General features: G+C 43.8%; 1 protein-coding gene across 5 annotated transcripts in view; it reads left to right on the forward strand.

Moving 5' to 3' along the window:
• The window catches only part of DENND1A (DENN domain containing 1A), a 624,449-nt gene that overhangs the window by 404,689 nt on the left and 196,299 nt on the right, over window positions 1-23,461 (forward strand). For 4 of the 5 annotated variants that reach the window (XM_030885630.2, XM_045290194.1, XM_045290191.1 and 1 more), the window contains exon 12: window positions 11,576-11,677. The exons of the other annotated variant lie outside the window; for it this stretch is intronic. In XM_030885630.2, the coding sequence (XP_030741490.1) occupies window positions 11,576-11,677 (102 nt within the window). The remainder of the gene's footprint in view (window positions 1-11,575; window positions 11,678-23,461) is intronic. 5 annotated transcript variants of the gene reach the window in all.

The following is a 23,461-nucleotide window of genomic DNA, read 5'->3' on the forward strand; positions in this document are numbered from 1 at the left end:
GAAGAGTGGGCTGGAGGGAGTTCAAATGTTAGTAGCACAAAGTCCCAGTGTTGTTGTTGTCGGATAGCACCGAGTCAGTTCCGACTCATAGCAACCCTGTGTACAACAGAAGAGACCATCACCCAGTCTTGCACCATCCTCACAGTTGTTGCTAACAAGATAAATTGACACAGTAACTGCAACAATAGACTGAAAAGCATGATAGGACAACCTTATTAGTTTCTACCTTTAGTGTAAACATTGTTTAAATCCGTCCTGCCTTAGAATGCTGATCTATTTTGCAGACATAACTTTCAGATTGGGAGAACAGAAACTCACTTTCAACAGCTCCACATTCGACCTCCCTTGCTACATGTCAGCTACTGCACTGGCTGCTGCATAGACAAGAACACTGAGGCACAAAAGGAAAAGAACTTGCCCAGGTTACCACAGTGGCAGATGCAGGGCTTGAATCGGACAGTCTTATTCCCGAGCTCCTGTCCTTAGCCACCGTCTTACCTGCTGTCTTATTTCCGCGTCAACTGTGAACTAATCTACACTAATTAATCAGGATAATTTTACTGATTGTTACCATTTTCGTCATCATTGTTATTCCCAGAGCACGCCCTCGCGTGGGCTCGAATCTGACCATGTGGGCTTACACTGACATCTGCTGCCAGGCCGGCCTCCCTCTAGACCGGGTCCAGCCGATAGCTAGCGTCTCATTCCTACTCCAGCTAGTGTTTGTCTGCGTCAGGCACAGTGCTGGGCCCTGTGGTGCAGAGCCAACAAGACACACTCCGGTCCTGAAGATGTTCCCAGTGTAAGGACAACAGAACAATCACTGAATGCTGGCTCCACTGCTCTGCACTGAATCCCAGCTACTCCCTGGGCAGGGACATCACCTCCACCACCCCCCACCCCCACCACCCCCGCAGTCACCTGCACTGTCTGTTGGCTGTTCTTTCCTCCAGACAAGCCTGTGATTTCCTCATGCAGGCCCAGCTTTTGACAGCTTATTCATTTTATTTAAGTTTTTTCCAATTTTATTTAATTAAATACTTTTATTGGGAGCTCTTACATCTCTTATCACAATCCATACATTCATCCATTGTGTCAACCACATTTGCACATACAACTGTCATCATTTTCTTTTCTTTTTTTTTTTCATTCCCCTTCTTACTTTTTTTTTTTTAAATCACTTTATTAGTGATTATAATTTAGGAACTAGAGGGCTCATACAATTAGGGGCTCATACAACACTTATCACAATCCATACACACATCAATTGTGTAAAGCGCATTTGTACATTCATTGCCCTCATCATTCTCAAAACATTTTCTCTCCACTTAAATCCCCAGCATTAGGTCTTCATTTTTCCCCTCCCTCCCCGCTTCCCCCTCCCTCATAAGCCCTTGATAGTTTATAAATTGGTATTTTGTCATATCTTGCCCTGTCCAACGTCTCCCTTCACCCATTTTTCGGTTGTCTGTCCCCCAGGGAGGAGGTCACATATAGTTCCTTGTAATCGGTTCCCTCTTTCCTACCCACTCTCCCTCTACCCTCCCTGTTTCGCCACTCACACCACTGGTCCTGTAGGGCTCATCTTCCTTGGATTCCCTGTATTTTTAGTTCCTATCTGTACCAGTGTACATCCTCTGGTCTAGCCAGACTTGCAAGGTCGAATTCGAGTCATGGTAGTGGGAGTGGGGAGGAAACATTTAGGAACTAGAGGAAAGTTGTATTTTTCATCATTGTTACATCGCACCCTGACTGGCTCATCTCCTCCCCGAGACCCCTCTGCAAGGGGATCTCCAGTGGCCTACTGATGGGCTTTGGGTCTCCACTCTGCACTTCCCCCATCATTCACTATGGTAAGATTTTTTGTTCTGATGATGCCTTATACCTGATCCCTTCAACACCTCGTGGTTGCATAGGCTGGTGTGCTTCTTCCATGTGGGTTTTGTTGCTTCTGAGCTTGATGGCCGTTTGATTACCTTCAAGCCTTTAAACCCCAAACGCTATACTTTTTGATAGCCGGGCACCATCAGCTTTCTTTGCCACATTTGCTTATGCACCCAGCCGGAACTCTTGCTCTGCATTCTGTGGTCTGATTCTGAGTCCCTCCTCTGGCTTCAGGCAGCCCCATCTCTTCCCTGGACAGACAGAATCGCCTCCACCTGAGTGAGATTGGCAGTGGGGGCTGTTGTGGCTGGAACCGTGTTGTCAACTTTAGAAAGTAAAGCTCAACAAAACCCCCTTGGCTAGTGGGCATGCCCTCCAAGGTAGAGGGATTCTCAGGTGGCCCCATCTCTGCATAAGGGAGTATATCTGAATCCTGGGGGGTGGGGGGAAATGCGTTTTATGTTTGCCTAGCATAACACCGACTCAAAAATGCAGTTGGGCAGGAAAATGCCAGGCTAGACAGAAAAGGAAGAAGAAGGGAAAGGAGGTCAAAGGGACAAGGAGTCAAAAACCCCTGGGGTGAAGGCCCTAAAAAAGAAGACGTTGTCATCTGCCAATCATTTTACCGTCTTTCATGCATCATTGCTGCGTTTGTGGTCTGTTATGCTTTCACTCTGCGTTCTGGACAGAGCATTGATATGTTTATCGACTTCACTGAGGTGAAATTTAAGTATAATAAACGACCCATTGAAAATGTATAATTCAATGAATTTTGACAGTTGGACACACTCAAACCACAGCCACAATTAAGATAGAGAATATTTCCATCCCTCTCAAAAGATCATTCATTTTTATTTAAAAACTCTTATACATTGCACTTTTCATGGGCCATGTACTACTAGAAATACTTTTAAGATTGAAACACTTCACCCTTACAGCAATCTTGTGAGATGGATATATATATATCACCCTCAGTTGATGAAGAAGGGAGCGGAGGCGCAGAGAGAGTAAGAGACTTTCCCAAGCTTGCATGGCTGATGAGTGATAGAAATGGGAAAGGCTGGACTCCAGATCCGCACTCTTCATCTCTGGCCTCTGCTGCCTGTCATCCATCCCTCCCGTCCTTCCTCCCGTCCTTCCTTCCTTCCTTCCTTCCTTCCTTCCTTCCTTCCTTCCTTCCTTCCTTCCTTCCTTCCTTCCTACACCTACCTCATATTGGAGTAGGAGCTGAGAGGACAGAGATCTGGCTTCTGGCCTCAAGAGATTCACAACCTGGGGAAAGGAGTGTGAGACCTGGCTAAGTAACTATAGACTGACATTGCATTCTGGTTGAGTGACTGAACCACAGTGGATCACAGGAAATGGAAAACTTCCTGCTGTCTCAGCTTTCTGCTGTGAAGTTAGCTGGGTGTTGCCTAGTTCTAGGTAGAATCATTGGGTGGGGGGGAGGGACTGGCAGACAAGAGAGCCATTCTTTGTTGAATGCCTATGATTTGATGTTCTCAAAATCACACTAAAGCGTTTACATATTTCAGCTCACCTGAGCCTCACAACTCGATAAAGTAAGCAATGTTATGACCCCCATTTTACAGAAAAAGAAATGGAAGATTTATGGAATTGCCTCAGACACTTCACTTGGTATGGGGCAAGCTGAAGGTGAGGCATCTATTTAGACTCAGAGCTTACCTGCTCTCCGCATTTGAATTTCGGTGTTAGTGAGGAGTAGTGACTATACATCATGGACTGTCAAAAGAAGGAACAAATCTGTCTTGGAAGAAGTACAGCCAGAATGTTTCTTAGAAGCAAGGATGGAGAGATTTTTTTCTAGCTTAATTTGGACATGTTATAAGGAGAGACTATTCCCTGGCGAAAGGATAATGATGATTGTGAGAGTGTCGCAGGACTAGGGCAAGTTTTGTTCACTTATACTGGGAGCTGATGCTACAGCATCCCATAACAATACCATCCCTGCTGCCCGTCATCATCTCCCACACTCTGATTCCCTTCACTACCTGGAAGGCAAGGGTCAGGCAAAAAAAAAAAAATTTTAAGGCATTTTTGATGAACAATATTTATGGGAAGATGCCATTTTTGTGTGTTTCTCTGTGCAAGAAGTGCCATTTGGAAAGCCGGTGTGCATGTCAGTCCGCCACCACCACCACCACCCCCCCCACTTCATTCTGAGAAAAGCCTATAGAGTCTGGTGGGGGGAGGGTTTGCAGCTGGCAGGAGCTTTGGCATATGTTGTAACTAAAAAGAGAGTGAATGTGTTGGTGGGACAAGCTACCGGAGAGCTGTCTCGGTGTGCTGCGGTACTAGTAAGTGTTTTAATTGGGTAGGGTTTTTGGAGGACTATTTTGACATCTGCTCGTGTCTTTGCTGATTTTTCTTCACTTCGAGTAGGAAACACAAGCTGTGGATAAAATGACTTTAAAATAATTGGAAGTAAAGATATCTCTCTAAAAGTTGAATTTGAGAGGGATATTTTTTAAGAAGTGGAAACTAAATTCCACTTCTAGGAATCCATCCTAAAGTACAAAGCATCATGCCTATAATAATAATTTGGGGGAAATTGTGTGTGTGTGTGTGTGTGTGTGTGTGTGTGTGTAAGCTTAAGCTTGCCATTCAAATAAATTAGATTTCCCATGTAACCATTCATGTACACGTTATTCTGTGAGATTGATTCTCATCCCCACAATGCCTCAGCCCTCTCCCCATTTCCACCCTGCCTGCCCTTTCTTCTCCATCCCATTTCGCTGCCCCTCCTTGCCATCTCCTCTTTGCTTCTGTGTAAGTGTTGACTGTTCATGTTCGTATAGTTGATTATTTGAAGCAGTGCATTCCTCACAGGTGCTATGGTTTCTTTTTTCCAGGCCAGTCTGTTCTTTTGCTAAATTATGACCTCCAGCATGTCTTCAGCTCTAGGTTAAAAGGTTATTTTAGGACCTTGGTCTTGGGGGTCTCCCAACAGTCCAGCAAATCTGACTTATTTAATGAATTTGAGTTTTGATAAACATTCTCCTCCTAACTGGGACTCTCCTTTGTATCCTTGGTCAGCAGGCTTGGTAGTAGTAGCCAGTTCGTCTGATCTTCGGCTAGAGAGGCTGAGGGTCACATGGCTCATTAGCCCTGTGGACTAATCTCTTCCTTGAGCCTTTGGTTTCTTTCACCTCTGCTCCAGATGGTAAGAGACCAATAGTTATATCTTAGATAGCCTTTTTGAAGCTTCAAATATATATATATATATGAAATGGTGATAGCAACATATGTATGTATGTGCTTAATACCATTGAATGATGGATTGTTATAAGATTTGTAAGAACCCCCCCCCAATAAAATTATATATATAGGTTATATGTGTATGTATATATTAAACCTTTATATTGTGATTTAGGTGAAGATAAGATCATGAGTTTTACATTTATCCACATTTTGCTTCAACTCATCCATTTTGATCCGCCTCAATATACCATTGCTTATCCCACTTCCTCCCAGAGTTCTTGTGTGCCATTTCGCCTTCTTTCTTGTCTCTGTCTTGAAAGCTGTCCTTTTGATCTTCAATGGTTACTTATTCTAATAACAGGGTGCATTCATTTCTATGCCTGGAGGGTGATAAGGGCCAGATTCTTGGGGGTTCCACTCTCATCTGACCAGGAAGTTGGTCTTTTTTATGTCTGAGTTCTGTGATATATTTTTCACTCACTCTATCAGGGAGCGGCTAATGTGACCCTTTACAAAGCAGATGGCAGAGGTAGCTGGGCACCATCTAGGTCCTTTGGTCTCAAGACCCACTCCAGATGCTACTCACCAAACTAGGATGTAGAGCATTATAGAATGATTTTTTTATAAAACTGGAACCTAACAATCAACAAAAGGGGACTTGTTTGCCTTTGTTTCTCTGAAGTGGAACATTTTTTGCAATTAAAATTATGTTTACAAAGCTTTCAATGCAGTGGAGCGTTGCCTATATTATATCCCCGGGGAAAAGCAGAAAGCAACATTAAGATTTAGATTCAGAATTAAATAGCACAATGTCTCCTCGCTGGAGCATACTGTGACAGAGGACAATACTAGGGACACACAGTCGTAATTAGTCCAGTCGGAACCCCCTACAGCAGGGTAAACCAAGAAAAGAATATAACAGAAGAACAACGGGAGCAAAGCAAAGCCACAAAGCCCCTGAGAAGCCCCCAAAATAGATATCAGGCTAGGAGGGGCAGTTCCCAGAACCCCTAGGACCAGTGGGGGATAGTCATAAAGTTAAGCAGACAGACCTGAAATTATGTATGCTTTTTTGTTTTTGCTAGTTATTATTTTGATATTTTTCTCTCTTTATTCAATCTCTTGCCTCCATTATTGTTGGTTTGCCTACCTATATAAGATAGGCATGGGAAGCAAGCTCGAGGAGAAAGCAGTGGTACCAATGGTTCCGGACAGACTTGGGGGGGGGGCGGGGGGGGCGCAGGGGAAGGGAGCAGTGAGCCAACAATGCCAAATACAGGGGAACAACTAGGAAATTAAAATCAACAACAAGGAGGATGTAGAGATCCTGGTGGTGTTGGAGCAACAGCAATCTAGCTGACAGGAATTACTAAGAGGCAGAAGAAAGACGAGTGTGATGGTGGGGCAGGAGGAAGGAAAAAGGAAACAGAGGAAAGATCTAGGAAGCAAAGCTATGGATGGAGGTATAAACATAGGTGTGTACATATGTAAATACATCAATTCATAAAAATAGAGGTACTGGCATATGTACATATATTTATATGGCAATACATTGAGGTAGCGGATGGACTTTGGACTCAAGCCCTGCCTTAATGCAAGAACACTTTGTTTTAACAACCTGGCATTCCGTGATGCTCACCCTCCCAGCATGATCACTGAAGACAAAATGGGTGCATAAGCAAATGTGCAGAAAGCTGATGGTGCCTGGCTATCAAAAGATATAACATCTGGGGTCTTAAAGGCTTGAACTTAAACTAGCGGCCATATAGCAGAGAAGCAACAAGCTCACATGGAAGAAGCATACCAGCAGGAATCAGAAGACCCAAAACAAATAAACAAAAACATACTGTTGATAATGAGGCGGGTTGGAGCAGAGACCCAAAACCCATCTGTAGACAATGGAACATCCCCTCACAGAAGGATCATAAGGAAGGGATGAGTCAACTAGAGGGGTAGTATAGCACCAATGAAACACACAAAAGTCCTCTGGTTCCTTGAGGCTTCCTCACTTCCACTATCGTGACTCCAGTCCTGCCTTTCACTGCAAACTAGACCAAAGCATGTACACAGGTACAGATAAGAGCTCAGGACACACGGAATCCAGGTCAGATAAACCCCTCAGGAATAGAAATGGGAGTAGTGATACCGGGGAACTGAGGGCAATAATCGACATATAACCATACACCACCCCCACTCCCCGCCCAGGGGATGAACAACAGAAAGCATGGGGAAAGGGAGACAGTGGTTGGTATAAGAAATGAAAATAATAATTTATAATTTATCAAGGGGTCATGAGGGTGGGGGAAAAGAGGAGCTGATACCAAGGACTCAAATAGAAAGTAAATGTTTAGAAAATAATGATGGCAACATATGTACAAATATACTTGATACGAATGATGTATGGATTATTATAAGAACTGTAAGAGCCCCAATAAAATTATCTTTAAAAAAGAAAAAAGAATTATATATAGTATATGCATAGAATTTTTGTGATACAAAGTAAAAGTGTTGTTTTGTGCCAAGAAAAGCAGGCCCTGAGACTTTACGACTGCAAACTGTACGTGAGCACTTGTTCTGCATCCTTGGCTCTCAGGGTACGTTCAGAAAGGAGCCCAGGGTGGTACAAATGCTTAACACACTCAGCTGCTAACAAAAAGATCAGAGGTTCTGGTATACTTGGAAGTGCCTCAGAAGAAAAGCCTGGCAACCTACTTCTGCAAAGCCTGCCATTGAAAACCTAATCTAGCGGAATACGGTTCAACTCTGGTGCCTGTAGGGAGGGCCCCATTACTCAGAGTCAGCTTGATGGAAGTTGGGACTGGTTCGTCAGAAAAAGTTAGGCTCTAGCGTCAAAACTAGATACAGAAGTCAGCTCTGCTGCCAGTCACAAGCAGTGACTTTGGGCACTTTGGGACTTTGCTGAGCCTCGGTTTCCCCATCTTTCGCTGAAGATGCCAGTATCTCTCTCGGCATTGTTAGGCTTCATCGAGAAGATGCTCAGGTCCCGCTTCCTTCTCCACCAGTAACTCCCACCCTCTCCACACCCCTGGTCTGATTGGGTGGGCCTTCTTCTTCTGTTTCCTTGTGCCTGTCAGGGATAGGGCCCCCTCCAGCCAAGCCGGCCTGCACGTCTTTCTTTGGGAACACTAAGCTTCAGGAAGGCCCTTGGCTCAGTGCCAGCCCTTTTGGAAGAGTCTTGCCACCAGGAGGGCAGTATTATCCTAGAAGAGGAAATTGTGCCAGCCCAGCTCTTGCCTGGAGCCTGGTGCTTGGACGTTGTGGTTACTAAGGGGACCCTGGCCTGCTTAGTCAGAAAAAGGAGCCAGGGTTTTTTGTTTTGTCCCCCACCCCCCAATTCTTCAGCCTGTTGCCAGTGTTTGAAAAGTAAACACTCCACACAGCTTAACCAGCAAGTCCTGCAGCCAGGAGTGGGAAGAAATCAAAAGCCCATTCCAGCCCCGCTGCAGAGGGCCCCCAAGGTCTGGGCTCTGCTGCAGCGGCCCCACTGGGAACAAGCCACCCCAATTCTGGTCCCCCACCCTGATGCCTCCCGCCCGCTTCTGTCAGGAGCTCTTTGGAAGGTCAGCCGGGGCCCCAGCTCAGTCCTCCAGGATGAGAGTTCTTGGCCCAGCTGTCATGCACTCATGGCTCCTTCTCCAGTGAGACTGTGCCACAGCCTTTGAAGCGAGAGCCCAGAAGCTACCGAGTAGGGCTAGAAGGATTTTTGTCCTCCAGCCATTGCTACTGCAGCTTTTCCAATTGTCTGTGGCTCTGTGTCTATTATGAAAGTTTAAATAAGAACAGTAATGATAGTAACTACTGTGGTTAGTCACCGCATATGTGTTATCGCTAAGCCTCTTGGCAGCCAAGAGTAGCCTGGGGTGAAGGCAGACTCCATCATTGTTTGCATTTTACTGCTGATGAGGTCCACCTGTAGCCACATAACCCTGGGCAGTTTCCTTCATCTCTCTCAGCCTCAGTTTCTCTTTCTCGAAACGGGGATGGTGAGACCTCGCCTCCAGCTACATCGAGGTGATGACAGAATCTGTGTGAAAGGGCTGTGTGCACTCTGCTGTGCAAAAGATGGTTGTCGCTGCCAGTTCTCTCACTTCCAGCAAGCAGCTGATTGATAGCCATTTAACCTATTAGAGCCCAAGGCAATTCCCTTGTCTTTTATGAGTCTTAACCGTCCCTGAGGATTGAGCTTGGTCAAACAAAAGTGTTGTAAGACAACGCTATTCCTGTTAGGTTCGGACTCCTTGTGACCCTGTGTACAGCTGAACAAGTCACTGCCCTGTCCCACACCACCCTCACACTGGGACTTTGTTTAACTACCACCCTCCTCCACGCAGTCACTGCACCAGCACACCTCGCTTCTTGCTGACCTTCCCCTTTACCAACATGATGTCCTTTTCCAGGGACTGGTCCCTCCTGGTGACCCAGATCCAGAGTCTGTGAGATGAAGTCTCGCCATCCTCATGTGTAAGGGACATTTCCCTTACAAGACATTTCTTCATTCTCTGTCGGTTTGCTGTTACCTTATAAATGATCAATCTGTTCATGTTTGGGATGGGAGAATGAGCTCAGAAGTAGGCAGTCTTACCCTTCCTCTGGGGTTCTCAGCCCATAGTAAGCACTTAGGGAAAGGTCACACATTGATTGATAGATTTGTGGAATCACTCCCAATGGCCTGGAAAAGTGAATAGCCGGAGTGTGAGACTAATGGTCATGTTAAGTGGATGGAAGGATTCCAGCCTTATGGCTGCTTGGGAGCATTTACCCCCCCAACCTTGGGAGCATAGCGCTTCCATTCAGCTGGGAGAAATCTCAAAAGTGTATCTTTGGGCCCAAGCTCTCTTCTAGAAGCTGGGGTTTGAGAAGGAGTACATGGCCCTCAGGATTAGTGAGCTTACCATGCACCAGGCATTTTGCCCAGGGCTGGTTATTGTGCAGAGGTGAGCCAAGCCGAGGACAGCTCGTGGGGGGAGACAGGACCACAAAGGGGACAGTGGGTGTAGAGAACAGGGTGGTGAGGGACTGGTCAGTTTCCTTCAGGGAACATGATGGTGAAGCCAGTCGTGGGTTACCTCACCCGTGACTTCACCTCTTTGTTCCCCGATTAAATAAAATGAGAGCCAGAATGTACACTTTGCAGGGATATGATATGAGTTGAATGAAATGAAGTTAGTAAAGCTCTAAGAAAGCCCCACCCAAAACCAGGTCCTTGTCATTGTTCTCTGTTTACAGCCAACTTGAGCTTCAGTACCTGCCAGGATGCCCAGCTATATGTCTAGTCTATAGGATGTACAGCCTCTGTGATGCTCTTGGGTGAATTAAGAAAAGCCCGCTCCTTTCCCCTCTCTGGACCGATGGCATTCAGCAAGCATACTGGTTAGCATGTTTCAGCTCTAACTTCCCTGGCTGGAAATCTTTCGTGTACTCATGCGCAGACACATGCAGCATCTCTGAGGTTACCTGAAAATGGAATTGCCCCTTATATATAAGGCAACCGTATGCTGCATATGATCCCTATTGCCCTGGTATCATATGCCATGTCACATTCACAGGTGGCCCCATTTGGACAGTACATTACAGTATATTTCTACTTAAGCAGAACAAAATAAAGACAGGTTCTAAAGTTTGTGGTGTGCTAGGAGGGTCGCCTGAAACTGGGGTGGATAGGTAGGTGTAAGAGTGGAAATAGATGGGTCTGGCAGTGGGCAAATCATATTGAAACTCCAAATCTCAGGATCCACACAGTCGAGTCCACAGACAAGGGGAAGCTGCTGCCAGTCAGGAGACTCTTGTTTTTCCGTCTCCTCGCTTCTCCTCAGCAAGCCTGAATACCTACTGGGTGTGAGTTTCCCTTCTTCCTTTGAACTCTGCCAATGGAGTAAGGATTTGTGAACAAAAGCTCTGAGCCATTATTAGCTAGGTTTCTGTGGAAAATTGAACCATATTGAATCAGTAGGTCCTGCCTAGTTAATACTTTAAAACAAATTTAAGGAAAACAACCCTAGGCCGTACACCATACTCTACACCCAGGGATGGCAAGAGATGACAAAGAGACAGGCAAGTCACCTTGGTATCTGAAAGGAGGAGAGATTGACTGCTGCTGTCATGAGACCCTAGTTGTGGAGCTGAGTTCCTGGGGCTGGGGCTTTAGACCTTTACGCTTCAGCTGCTGTTAAAAAGGAAAAAGAAAACCCAGGAAAAAGAATCAATACAGTTGGGGTATGAAGAGTTCTCTCTCTTCCTGGGGCATGTTCCTTAGCTTCTGTGAGCCCGCCTTCTCTCTGGGGACTTGGGACGACCACAACGTTTTTGAACTAATAACTGTGGTCATCTAGTGATAAGCGTTTGCCAAATGTCACCTTTCTTCCCTGTCCCCCTTCCATGAGAGAAAGCCAGGGGATATTGCTATGCTTCGAGGACTTTCTCTTCTGAATTTTTTTTCCCCACCTTGCAGAGAGTCAGACATATGGCCCTGGATGACGTTGTGATCCTGAATGTGGACACCAACACCCTGGAGACCCCCTTCGATGACCTCCAGAGTCTCCCGAATGATGTGGTAGGTAATAGGTGATGGTCTGAGTCCCGTGAGCCTACACAGTGGATGGGAACGACTTTGTTGGATGAGGGGAGGAGAGGAGAGAGCTGTGCTTTTCCTGTGCCTCAGATCGGCAGTCAGGTCTCTGTTCCTTCGGAGAACCTGGTTTGTGTAGAAGTGCAGAAATGCTTTGCTTTGGTCTTAGAACTTGCGTCTGAAAGCCTGTGATCCCAGGGTCAGAGCAGGCCCCTCTTTTTCTGGGAGCTTGAGGGTCTGGCCTTCTCTGTCCAGGATGGACAGCTTCCTGTGTGTGGTGCCAGGGAGGTGGGAGGGGGGTTGATACGAGTCTTCTGGCAACTTGAACTTGAACTGGACCATCATCAAACAAAGCCATTTTCCTCCTTAGCAGCTTATCTCCTGCCAGCACTTTGAATGTAGCTGTTTGAGCCCCAAGTCTCTCTTACACCTCAGGTGGAGACACAATGTGGCCTCTGTGTAGCAAAGTCATTATCAGCCACACTTGCCACTCTTAACATCTGGCAACACCTACCAGGCTCACATGCTACTCAGAGCTGCTCCTGGAGCAGCTGTTTGAAGTCGATCCTTCTCTGCCACACTGCCCATGGGAATGAGGAGGCTCAGCATCCACAGGGAAGTACAGTCTTGATATTTCTGGTTTGGTCTCCATGGTTCTTCAGCTGAAAGAGCTGTGATGTTAGTCTTACTTGTACGCTGACAAGAGACCATGCTCCTGCCCTGTGGGTCTAGTCTAGGAGCTGTGTCTTGGCATGGCGCTGGCTTTACCTGATGGGCACTGGCCCTCCATTCCTGCTGGGAGCCCCCAGGAGATTGTTTTTTTGTTTGTTTGTTTGTTTGTTTTGTTTTGTTTTTAAGAATGGCTTGCAACATGGTTTAAAAGCCCTCTGCTTAGTGCGACTGACATTTTGGGGATATCACTGTGTTCTACAAAGATGTGCTCCTATTGATAATGTAGCCAGGCCACAGCTTCATTCATTCCATCACCCTGTACTGGACACTGTGCTAAGTGCTCATCACTGACCTCAAACTTACTCTTTATACAAGGTGAGGAAGGTATTTCCCGCCCCCCACCCCCACCCCAGCTCCCATTTTAACCCCAGAGCTACAAAGAGGTAGAGGACCCAGACCTATTGCTTTCTCTAAAGGCTTTCTATGTTCAGGAGCTCATTCCTGAGGCAGAGCCTACGGAGTGGGTTTTCTCTCCCTTTTACGGAGAGTGTGTGCCTAGCTGCCAGAATCATAGGGCCAGGAAGAGACAGGGCTGAGCTTGCAATCACAGGGTGGATGGCTGTTCCTCTCTCACACTGCCGGGAAGACCAAGTCATAGACCACTGAGAGTTTGCCACTAAGCATGTCAGGCCACAGTACTCGGGATCTTAGGGCCTCCTGTCTATATTTTTTGTTACCTTGTTTCAGGGGATCTGAGGTGCCCACAATTGGCCCCTTTCAGTGGGGAAGTTCTTCCTTTAAGTCACGGCGATTTAACAGCAGCTGGACAACCAAACCAAGTCTCAGGTATCGACCATGAGTGTGGGAGGTGAACCTGAGGCACATCAAGTGCAAGGAAGGGCCAGAGAGCCCCTGACAGCTCAGGATGCAGAATGGAAATCAGGAGAAGAACCAATAACTGCTGGTCCCGTCGGCATACAGTGTTCTGACCCTCTACTGGGCACTGGGCAGCAGAGCTGAACCAGATCCATCCTCACCTTCAGAAAACACATCCCAGGAGGGGATCTGACCTGTGAATGACACCCACATGACAGTATGGAATAACAGGGCCCACAAAGGAGGCAGATGCCCGGCACAGCAGGGCCCAGGGGAGTGAGTGACAAAGTGTTGGGGGCAGTGGAGGCTTCCTGAGGACGGCCACATCTGGATGCTTTTTCAGTGAAAACTGAGGTGGCCTCTGGGCACCAAAGTAAATTTGCACAAGTCATTTTCTTTCTCAGTCTCAGTTCAAAAGAGGAGTAACCAGATTTCTGATCAGGTCGTTTTGAGAATAAATGAGAGTTGTTGTTTTAGGTACCATCAACAAATAAATGTTGTTTTAGGTACCATCAACTCAGTCTATGCCCCATATAGATGCCTGGTGACAGAATGGAGTAGAATTCCCCCAAAGGATGAGGGCTTTCTTAGGCTTTAATCTTTACAGAAGCAGATTGCAGCTGAGCACTTAACCAAAACGTTTGATACCGACCTTGGTGTGTTAGCTCTGTTCAATAAACAATACCTGCATTTGTTAAGAAAAACTCTCCTTCATATTACAGGTAGGGTTGGGAGGCAATTAATCCCCTCCACCCCCTGACTGCTCAACCTGTGCTGCAGGGGCCTCCTGTTTGCAAGCTGGCATGTCACAGGGTTGAGAATGTTCCACAGCAGTGGTTTCCAGCATGAGGCTTAGGGATCCCAAAGATGGGAGTGGGGAGCGCATGTGGGCCCTGAGATGCTGGTTGTGTTTCAATAGAATTCTGTATGGTTTGATTTCATAAGGCTTTGTAAACTATCAGATCTCTAGAGGAGGAATCATGTTTTGGTCACCTCTGTGTACCTTACACTTGGCACAGGGCCTGGTGCCTTTAGCCAGATCAACAGGATCACCGCGGACCTCCACCCCTCAGCAAGATAACCGTCCCTCTTGCCAAAGCTGCCTGTTTACTCCCTGTAACCTACATTCCCTCTCATTCCTTCTCAAATTCACATCCTCTTCTCCATCCCTCCTGAACAGTACCCAGGCAAAGCCCTTGTCTCTCTCCTGCCAGCAGCCTCTCAACTCGGTCTTCCAACTCTAGGCTCTCCCCTTTAGCTCTTTTTCCTTACAGTGACCTTTGTAAAGTATAAATGTAACTAATTTTCTTAAAATCACTCTGGCAATTAACATTATTTTTTTAAACAAAAACTTCTGAAGACCTCCCCCCCCACCAAAAAAATCCTCCTATACCTTACTATTGCCTAGATATTAGAGGCAAATTCCTTTTGTTGGCTTTGGGATCTAACAGACCTTTGCTCGGGTGCTAGCTTCTTCACCTACAAACTGCAGTCTTGGGCAAAATACTTGAACGCTCTGAAACGTAGTTGCCTCATAAACTCACTACCTTCGAGTCGGTTCCAGCTCATGGCGACTTCATAGGACAGAATTGAACTCCTGTGGGTTTCCAAGACTGTCGCTCTTCGTGGGAGCAGAATGTCCCGTCTTTCTCGCATAGAGCAGCTAGTGGTTTCAAACTGCTGACCTTGAGACCAGCAGCCTACAGGATTTTGTTATAAAAGCTAAATTGTATATATATATATATATATACACACACACACACACACACACACACACACACACACTGTATATACTCGTGTGTATGCTAAGTTTTTTCAGCACATTTCTATTGAAGTTTTTGTGGTAAAATTAGGTGCCTCGGCCGATATTTGGCTTGGCTAATACTTGAGTATATACGGTAATGCGTATAAACATAGATCTTTTGAGCACTACTAACCCCAAATCCACAGTTATGGAGTAAATCGATTATAGTGACCCTACAGGCAGAGCAGAACTGCTCCTTAGAGTTTCTGAGACTGTAGCTCTTTAAGGCAAGCAGACAGCCTCATCTTCCTCCCATAGAGCAATCAGTGGATTTGAACTGCCATTATTATGGTTAGCTGCCTGGCCTCCTCTCTCAGGTCTGTTTGACCATGTCTTTCTATGTCCCACAGCCCCTCATGTTACTTGTATCATTGTGCTTATCACTCAGCACTGTGCTTTATGGCGCACATCTGGCTTTCCCTTTAATTATGAGTTCTTTGAGGGCAGGCATCAAGGTGATTTTATTTTTTGTTTCTTTTGGTTCTGTTTCTTTTCTTTTTATTTAAATAAATCATTTTATTAGGGGCTCGTACAACTCTTATGACAATCCATCCATGCATTGTGTCAAGCACATTTGTGCATATGTTGCCATCATCATTTTCAAAGCATTTCCTTTCTACTTGAGCCCTTGGTATCAGCTCCTCATTTTTTCCCTTCCCTTCCCCTTCTTCCCTCCCTCCCGGGTCAAGTTTTATTCATCTTTGTCCCTTAAGGGTCTGGCAGCCACTGGATAGATGGATAGACAATTTCAAGAGACATATGAACTGTGTGTTTTTATTTGCTTGTTTTTCTTTTTTTAAAAAAACTGTTGTTGGCATATAACTCACAAATCATACAGTTCAACAGTTCAATCACATTAAGATTGAAGAGTTGTACAATCATCACCCAATCAATTTTAGAATATTTTCTTCTTGTACTCATTACTATTAACTTCCTACCTCCTCCCCCCACCCCCCAATCTTCCCTGCTATGCCCCCAAGGAATCACTAAACTATTTGCTGTCTGTATAGATTTACCTGTGGATTGAGTTATTTTGGTGGTTGAAATCTTGCATTAGATGGTATCCATGGTAGAAATTTTATTAAAAGAGGCCTTGATTCTTCCAGTGGTCATGATAGAGTGATGGAAAAACGGCATTGGATTTATCCCCTCACTATTAACAATGAAGAAGTAGGACAAGTATGCAAAATAAACTGTTTCATAAAAACAAAACCATTAGACAGTGGGAAGGACAGGAGTATGATTCCTGAGAGAATGGACTCAAGTGAGGCGAGGCCTAAAACTCGCCTGGGTTTTTATGTTGAAAATGTTTTCTGAACTTTGGTGACAGGAAGGGGATCCTGGCAGAGCACACAGTCTGAGGGGGTGTTCAGAGATCGGAGTTTAGGTGAAAAGTGGTCTAAATTTGTGTATCAAAAGTACCAGACAGGAAGCAGCCAAAGAGGGCCCGGAACTTGCTTTAGATCCTCTTGATTAATCAGCTGAGGGCTAATTTACCTATGTGTAGTGTTATACTACAAAATGAACAATTCTCAGAGTTCACACAGGCCTGGGAATCATTCAACTTCTGACCAGACAGAGTAGACGCCTCTTTGAACACACACCATCAGTAGAGACCCCGGAAGAGCTTACACCTTGCCAAGAGGTGTAAATTACCTCTACAGTAAAGTTTTGTTTTGTTGTTTTTTTAAGCTCTGCCCTAATAAAGCTTATAAATAAGCATGAAAAGCAAATAAATAAATATGCTTGGAGCGCTTAGAGGGCTTCAGGGATGCTGGCAGTGTGCTGGGTGACTTTTGTTGATGGTGCTTTTTAAAAATTTGAGTGCTGATTATATGGGTAAGAAATTATTGAACTATACACGATATATGAGCTACCTGTGTGTATAAATGTTCAATTTCAATATATGAGCTATGTGTGTATATATGCATGTTCAATTGAAATAAAAAGTAAAACTTTTTTCAAAGCCTTGATAGGATCGGTCCATTCTGGAAGAAATTTAACCACTATCAAAATCCTCTTTTAAAATAGACAACAAAATTCAAATCTCAACAACATCAACATCCATGGCATCCAACAAAATATCATAAAAGTACTAGACTTGTCAAGACTCAAGAGAGTGACCCATACCCACCAGAATCAGTCAGTGGCAATGGACAGATAATTGTGAAAATAGTAGACACGCCCCCTAAAACTCCTACTGTGAGGATTACAGATAGCTGACAGAGTTCAAGCAAATCCTAAACTACAGCGAGAGGAAAATAGGAGATGTAGAAAGAATGAAAAGGAGTGTCTTGAGGTGAAAAATGATCCGAAATGAAAAATCCACTGGCTGGATTTAAGAATAGATTAGACGTGCAGAAGAAAAGGTAAATGAACTTGAAGATGTAGCAATAAAAGTTTTCCAAACTGAAGAAGAAAGATCGGGGGGGGGGAGATCAGTGATTTGCAGCACCATCTGAGCGAGCAGACATAACAGTATGGCTATGCACTGTGTGTATGGGATCCTAGCAGACAGGAGAGGAAGACAGACAAGAACTAGTTAAAGGAATAATAACCCATTTTTGCCACAAACTTTATTTTATTTAAAGCAATACTCCAAGGAGCTCAGTGAACCTCCACCATGATGGACACAAAGACAAGCGCACAAAGGCCCCTTAGGATAATTGAGCAAAAACAGTGATCAAGAGAAACTCCTACAAGTAGTTAGAGGAAAACAACAGAGCAGGAGACAGAAGAATGACAGATTTCCTGTTAGAAACTGACAGGCTAAAAGATAATGAAATGACATCTTTTAAGTAATGAAAGAAAAGTTTATCAGGCTATAATTCTATATCTAGTGAAAATAGTCTTTACAAATGAAGGAAACTGAAAACTTTTTCATACACATGAAAGTGCGAAGAAAGCATTCCCAGTAGGTCCACCCTACAAGAAATGTTTTGGAAAGTTCTTTAGATGGAAGAAAAAGTATGCAAGAGGGAAATACCAATAAAGGGATCATTAAGAATACTGTAGGCAAATAGAAAAGATGCTTGTTTTTCATTTAACTTCTCTAAGAGGTAATTGAATGTTTAAAATACAAGCAGTACCAATATATTCTGTGCTTTACAACACAGGTAGAAATAAAATAAGTGATAACCACACCAAGAACATGGAAAATGGAGCAGTAGAGGTCTCCTGCTGTCAGGTTCTTACATGTGAGGTTGTACGGTATGACTTGAACGCAGACTGATGCATTAAAATGTCGATTGTAAACCTTGGAGACCACTGCATCAAGAATGAGGAAAGCCAAGATATGTAGGCAGTAGTAGAAATGCACACTATCTATAGGGTGAAGAAAAAGGGACCAAACAGAGATGGAGCAAATAAAAAGTTAACAAGATGGTAGATTTACCCAACTATATTGACAAGTACATTAAGCATATGTGTTCTTACTATTCCAATTAAAAGAGGTTTAAGAAGCAAGATTAGTTTAAGAAGCAAGATTCAGTCATGGGATTTATAAAACTTTTACTTTAAATATGAAGACCCAGGTAGGTTAAACGTAAATGGATGTGTAAAGGTTTTTTATAATAACACTAGTCAAAGGAGGATTGGAGTGGAAGGGATAAGAAAAATAAATCCTCAGGGGGAAATGTTAAATCGTATTTGTAGATATTTTCCCTTCCCAAGAGAGAAGGAGCTTATTAACCCCCTGCCTCCACCCTTGTTTGAGCTGGTAACTCAGTTCCAACGAAGAGAGAGGGAAACGTACTGACTTTAATAGAGAGAAACATGGAAAACACTACTTTAACCAAGTTATAAAATTCAACATCACCTGGAATGTCTTGTAATCCCTTGTGGTCCAGTGAATGGCTTTTATCTGACCATTCTAGCTTTGGTCTTGAAAGCCCACCCAAAACGATTGACTAGTCCACAGTCTTGCAAGAGATTGGGCGCTTTACTATGGAAGCTGGATTATTTGTGATCTATCAAAGAGATTGGTCAGTCATGGTCCTGGTGCGAAGGGCATGCCTTGAAGTTGACAAGAAATAGGCTTATATAAAGACCAATCTCCTGAAGGTTCAGAGATACCTTGTTCTACTATCAAGAATCTGAAGCAGAGGGCATGCTTTGGTGCAAGAACTTTGGATTCTTGTACTGAGCATCTCTTAGCTCAGAAGGAAGGGCGTTTAACACTGAAGACGTTGTGAGATGGCAAGAGACAGTGGCAGTGGGCTTGCCATCTGGCAGAATGAGTCCGCTGTGGTGGTTTACTGAGCCCTGGAGAGAGGACTGAGTGCCGTCAGGCTGGAGGCTTGCAGGTGGAGTTGAAGAGCTGCAGCACTTGCCCACGCTGGGCAGAGGTCTGAGGGTGCCTCAAGCAGAGGTCTCCTTGGAGGACCCTGTGCTGTGGGTAGAGCCAGATGTCTCTGGGCAGGAGGCTTGCCAGCCAGACCTAAAAAAAATTGTAATGCTTGTCTGGGGAAAGAGAGGGGTGCTGTGCCCTTTGCAGGGCTGCGACACCTCCCCCACCCTTGAGCATCGTGGACCTAGGTTGTGTGGGAGCTTGCAGCAGAGCATATGACTCTGGAGCATGTAAGCCGTCCGAGCAGCGTGGTGGTAACCAGAATTATAGTGGTCAAGACAGGACAGTTGGGAGTATAGATCAGTAGAACAGAATAGAGTAAATTTATTTTCAGTGAACATTGGATTGACTTTCAGCAAATAGGCAAAGTCATTCAATAGGAAAAGCATAGTTTTTGTTTTCAACAAATGCTGCTGGAGCAACTGACTATCCATCTGGAAGAAAAAAAATTATTCTTGACTTTACCTCTAGTGTTACTATCAAATTAATACTATACAATTATTTACTCATAATTAATTATAGACCTAGCCATAAAAGTAAAACTATAAAACAGCTAGAAAATATAGGGGAAAGTCTTTATGAAAATAAACAACAAAGATATTAAAAAGCATGTATTATAAAAGAAAAGTGATAAATTAGACCTCATAAAAGGTCATTTTAAAAAATATTCTCTTCAAAAGACACCATTGAAGAAATGAAAAAGCAAGCTACAGACTGTGAAGATTATTCTTAAGACACATCTGAAAAATACTTTTATCCAGTATCTATTAAAGTCAATAATAAGACACCCCAATTAAAATACATAAAAAAGACTTAGAGAGACACTTCACAAATGAAGATATTCAATGGTCAAATAAGACACTTAGCATCATTATGTGTTAGGGTTCAAATTAATACCACAATGAGATACCATCATGCCCTCAAATATGGTTAAAAGAAAGTAAGTTTCTCCTAAGAATTAAATATATACCTCCTATATGCCTTGGCAATTCTATTAGGTATGGTAGGAGAAAAAATAAACAAACTCATGTACCCAACAAAAACATTCCTATAAATGTTCGTAGCAATCACCAAAAGTAAGACAATTTAAATATCCTTCAGCTGATGGAGTATATATAAACATACATGGAAAATTATTAAAAATAAACTAATAACCTTACATATAAATCTCAAATAGATTCTATTAAGGGAACGAAACCAAACTCACTCCCATGGAGTCGATGCTGACTCATAGTGACCACACCGGACAGGGCAGAACTGCCCTGGTGGGTTTCTGAGACTAAATCGTTACAGTAGTACAAAGCTTCAGCTTCATCTTTCTCCCACATACTAAGTGAAAGAATCAATTTATATAACATTCTACTTAGAGGTAGAATCAGCTGAGTGGCTGGCAAGAGCTGTGGGTGAGAGAAGTGATTGATTGTAAAAGGACAAAAGGAAATATTGGGGTGGTAGAACTTTTCTCTGTATTGATAGTAGTGATGGTTACATGCCTGTATAGTTTTTCAAAATTTATAGAAATAGACACCAAAAACCGTGGATCTTACTGTTTGTATTTTTTCCTCAATCAACCATAAAACTGTTCAAAGACTGATGCTACCCCGAGCAGTGGTGAGAATGTTGAACAACTGAGCCCTTAGCAGTGCTGAGGGGAGTGTTTTGGAAAGCAGTTTGGCAGTGTTCTCTGCGGTGCATAACCCCTGCCCTAGCAATCCCACCCTTAGGTATTTACGCAATAGAATGAAAATATATACAGTCATAGAGCCTTGTATATGAATGTGAGTAGCAGTGTTATTCATAGTAAAGAATGACTAGGAGCAATCTGAGTGCAATACTTGGTGGATGGATGAACAAGTGCTACACATACCCCTTATTTTTCATTACAAGAATTTCATTGTAACACATGACTGACACACAGAACAACATGGAGGAATCTTGCATACATGATCCTGAGCAAAAGAAGTTAGACACCAGCACGTATATGCAAGGGAACCTGACAAAGTTTATTGGAAAAAATAGAATTAAAAGACCATGAAAACTTTCCACAAACTTTTTGAAGGCCCCCCTTGTGGTAAGACTTCAATAATTAAAAACTCTGGATGAGACAAAGCTAATCTAAGTAGATGAGAGCAGATCGGTGGTACCCTTGGGCTGGGATGGAGAGGGCAAGACCGGCTGCCAAGGGGCACCAGTGAACATTTTGGAGTTTCTCAATTGTGGTGATGGTTACACAGATTTACACATTTGTCAAACTCTCTGACCTGCACTCTTAGAATTCATGCATTTTACTGTATATAAATTATGACTTAATAACATTCATTTTTTTAAAAAAACAGGCCTGGGCAATTCATTCTGAAAGGGGTCCCAATATTGAGTGGCTTTCAGAGTAGCTCTGTGCATCTTCACATGACTTATGACTGTGGGCAAAAGGTAGCTGGGAGGAAGGGTAGTTCTGGCCTTCCGCGAGGTGCCTGGACATTTTAGTCTCAGATGTTTTCATCTTGTCTCCGTTGGCTTTTTCCGTCTTTAAAAAAAAAAAGAAAGAAAGAAAAAGCGAGGTTGTCAAGATTAATGCCTTTGTTCTTTGATGGGTTCTGTAAAACTCCTAAGTGTATTGCTTTCACTAACAGTATCATTCCCTGGCAGTAGATTTTGGAGGAGGACTATGACAAGAATGTGCCATCTTTCCCCCTCCCCCGCCACTCTGAACACCTAGTCACAGGATTCATGTTTGTCTCTAGCCCACGTTGATATAGAGAACATAGTGACACTCCCCGCTACAGCCATTTAACCAAGCACTCCTCATCTGCTCCTATCATAAGTTTAAAGAGCATCTCTTGTTCCTTCAAGAGCCTTAAGTATATGCTACTTAGTGGATGGGGAGTTTGTAGAGCTTTTCAAAAGCTACATAAAAGCAAATATAAACTCTTCCAGTTTCCCAGTGATGCTCCAGAGGAGCAAGTTTGTCCAGGGTTCAGTTGGGGCCCTTTCTAATTTGTCTTGGCCTGGAATTTAAAGGCTTGTATATGTGTACATATATGTGGAATCCCTTACAATCTACTTAGCCTCTCCCTTCTCTCACCATATGGTTTTAGTAACCTGACTGGTGCTCTTTGAAAGCAAGCTTTTCTATGGCAAATATGTGTACTGAGTCATCAAAATGCTTCCTTCCTTTGACCCCATTATTCTACTTGTAGGCTTATATCGGACAAATCACCTGAATGAGGAAAGCCACCTCACCTAGTAACCTTGTTTACGTTAATCGAATTGGAAGTATTTAAACGTCCAAAGTTAGGAGGTGCTTAAGGTAATCTCTCCTGCTATTATTCAATGGAGTGCAGCCACTCAAAATTATGGTTGTGAAGAATGTAGGCAACATTGGAAACTATAGTTGTACATATACCATTTTATTTTTTTAATTATTTTATTGAGGGCTTGTACATTATCACAGTCCATACAAACATCCATTGAGTCAAGCACATATGTACACCTGTTGCCCTCATCAATCTCAAAACATTTGCTATCTACTTTAACTCTCAGTATCATTTACTCATTTCCCCCCTTCCTCCCTCCCCCCTCCCTCCTGAACCCTTCATAATTCATAAATTATTATAGTTTTGTCATAAGTTACACTGTCCGACGTCTCCCTCCGCCCTCTTCTTTGCTGTCCATCTCCCAGGGAGGAGGCTATATTTAGATCCTTGTAATTGTTTCTTCCCTCTACCCCACATTCCCTTCACCCTCCAGGCCTTGCCCCTCTCAACACTGGTCCTGATGGAGTCATCTATCCTGGATTCCCTGTGTTTGAAGTTGCTATCTGTACCAATGTACATCCTCTGGTCTCGCCAGATTTTCAAGGCAGAATTGGGATCATGATATTGGGGGGAAGGAAGCATTAAAGAACCAGAGGAAAGTTATATGTTTCATCATTGCTACCCTGCACCCTGATTAGCTTATCTCCTCCCCAGAATCCCTCAGCAGGGGGGTATTCAGTTGCCAACCGATGGACTCTGAGTCTCCACTTTGCACTCACCCACCTTTACAATGACATGATTTCTTGTTCCTTGAT

The sequence above is a fragment of the Echinops telfairi genome, unplaced genomic scaffold (genome assembly GCF_000313985.2).
Source record: "Echinops telfairi isolate 266 unplaced genomic scaffold, ASM31398v2 ScPeMD7_32;HRSCAF=126, whole genome shotgun sequence".
Lineage (NCBI taxonomy): Eukaryota > Metazoa > Chordata > Mammalia > Afrosoricida > Tenrecidae > Echinops > Echinops telfairi.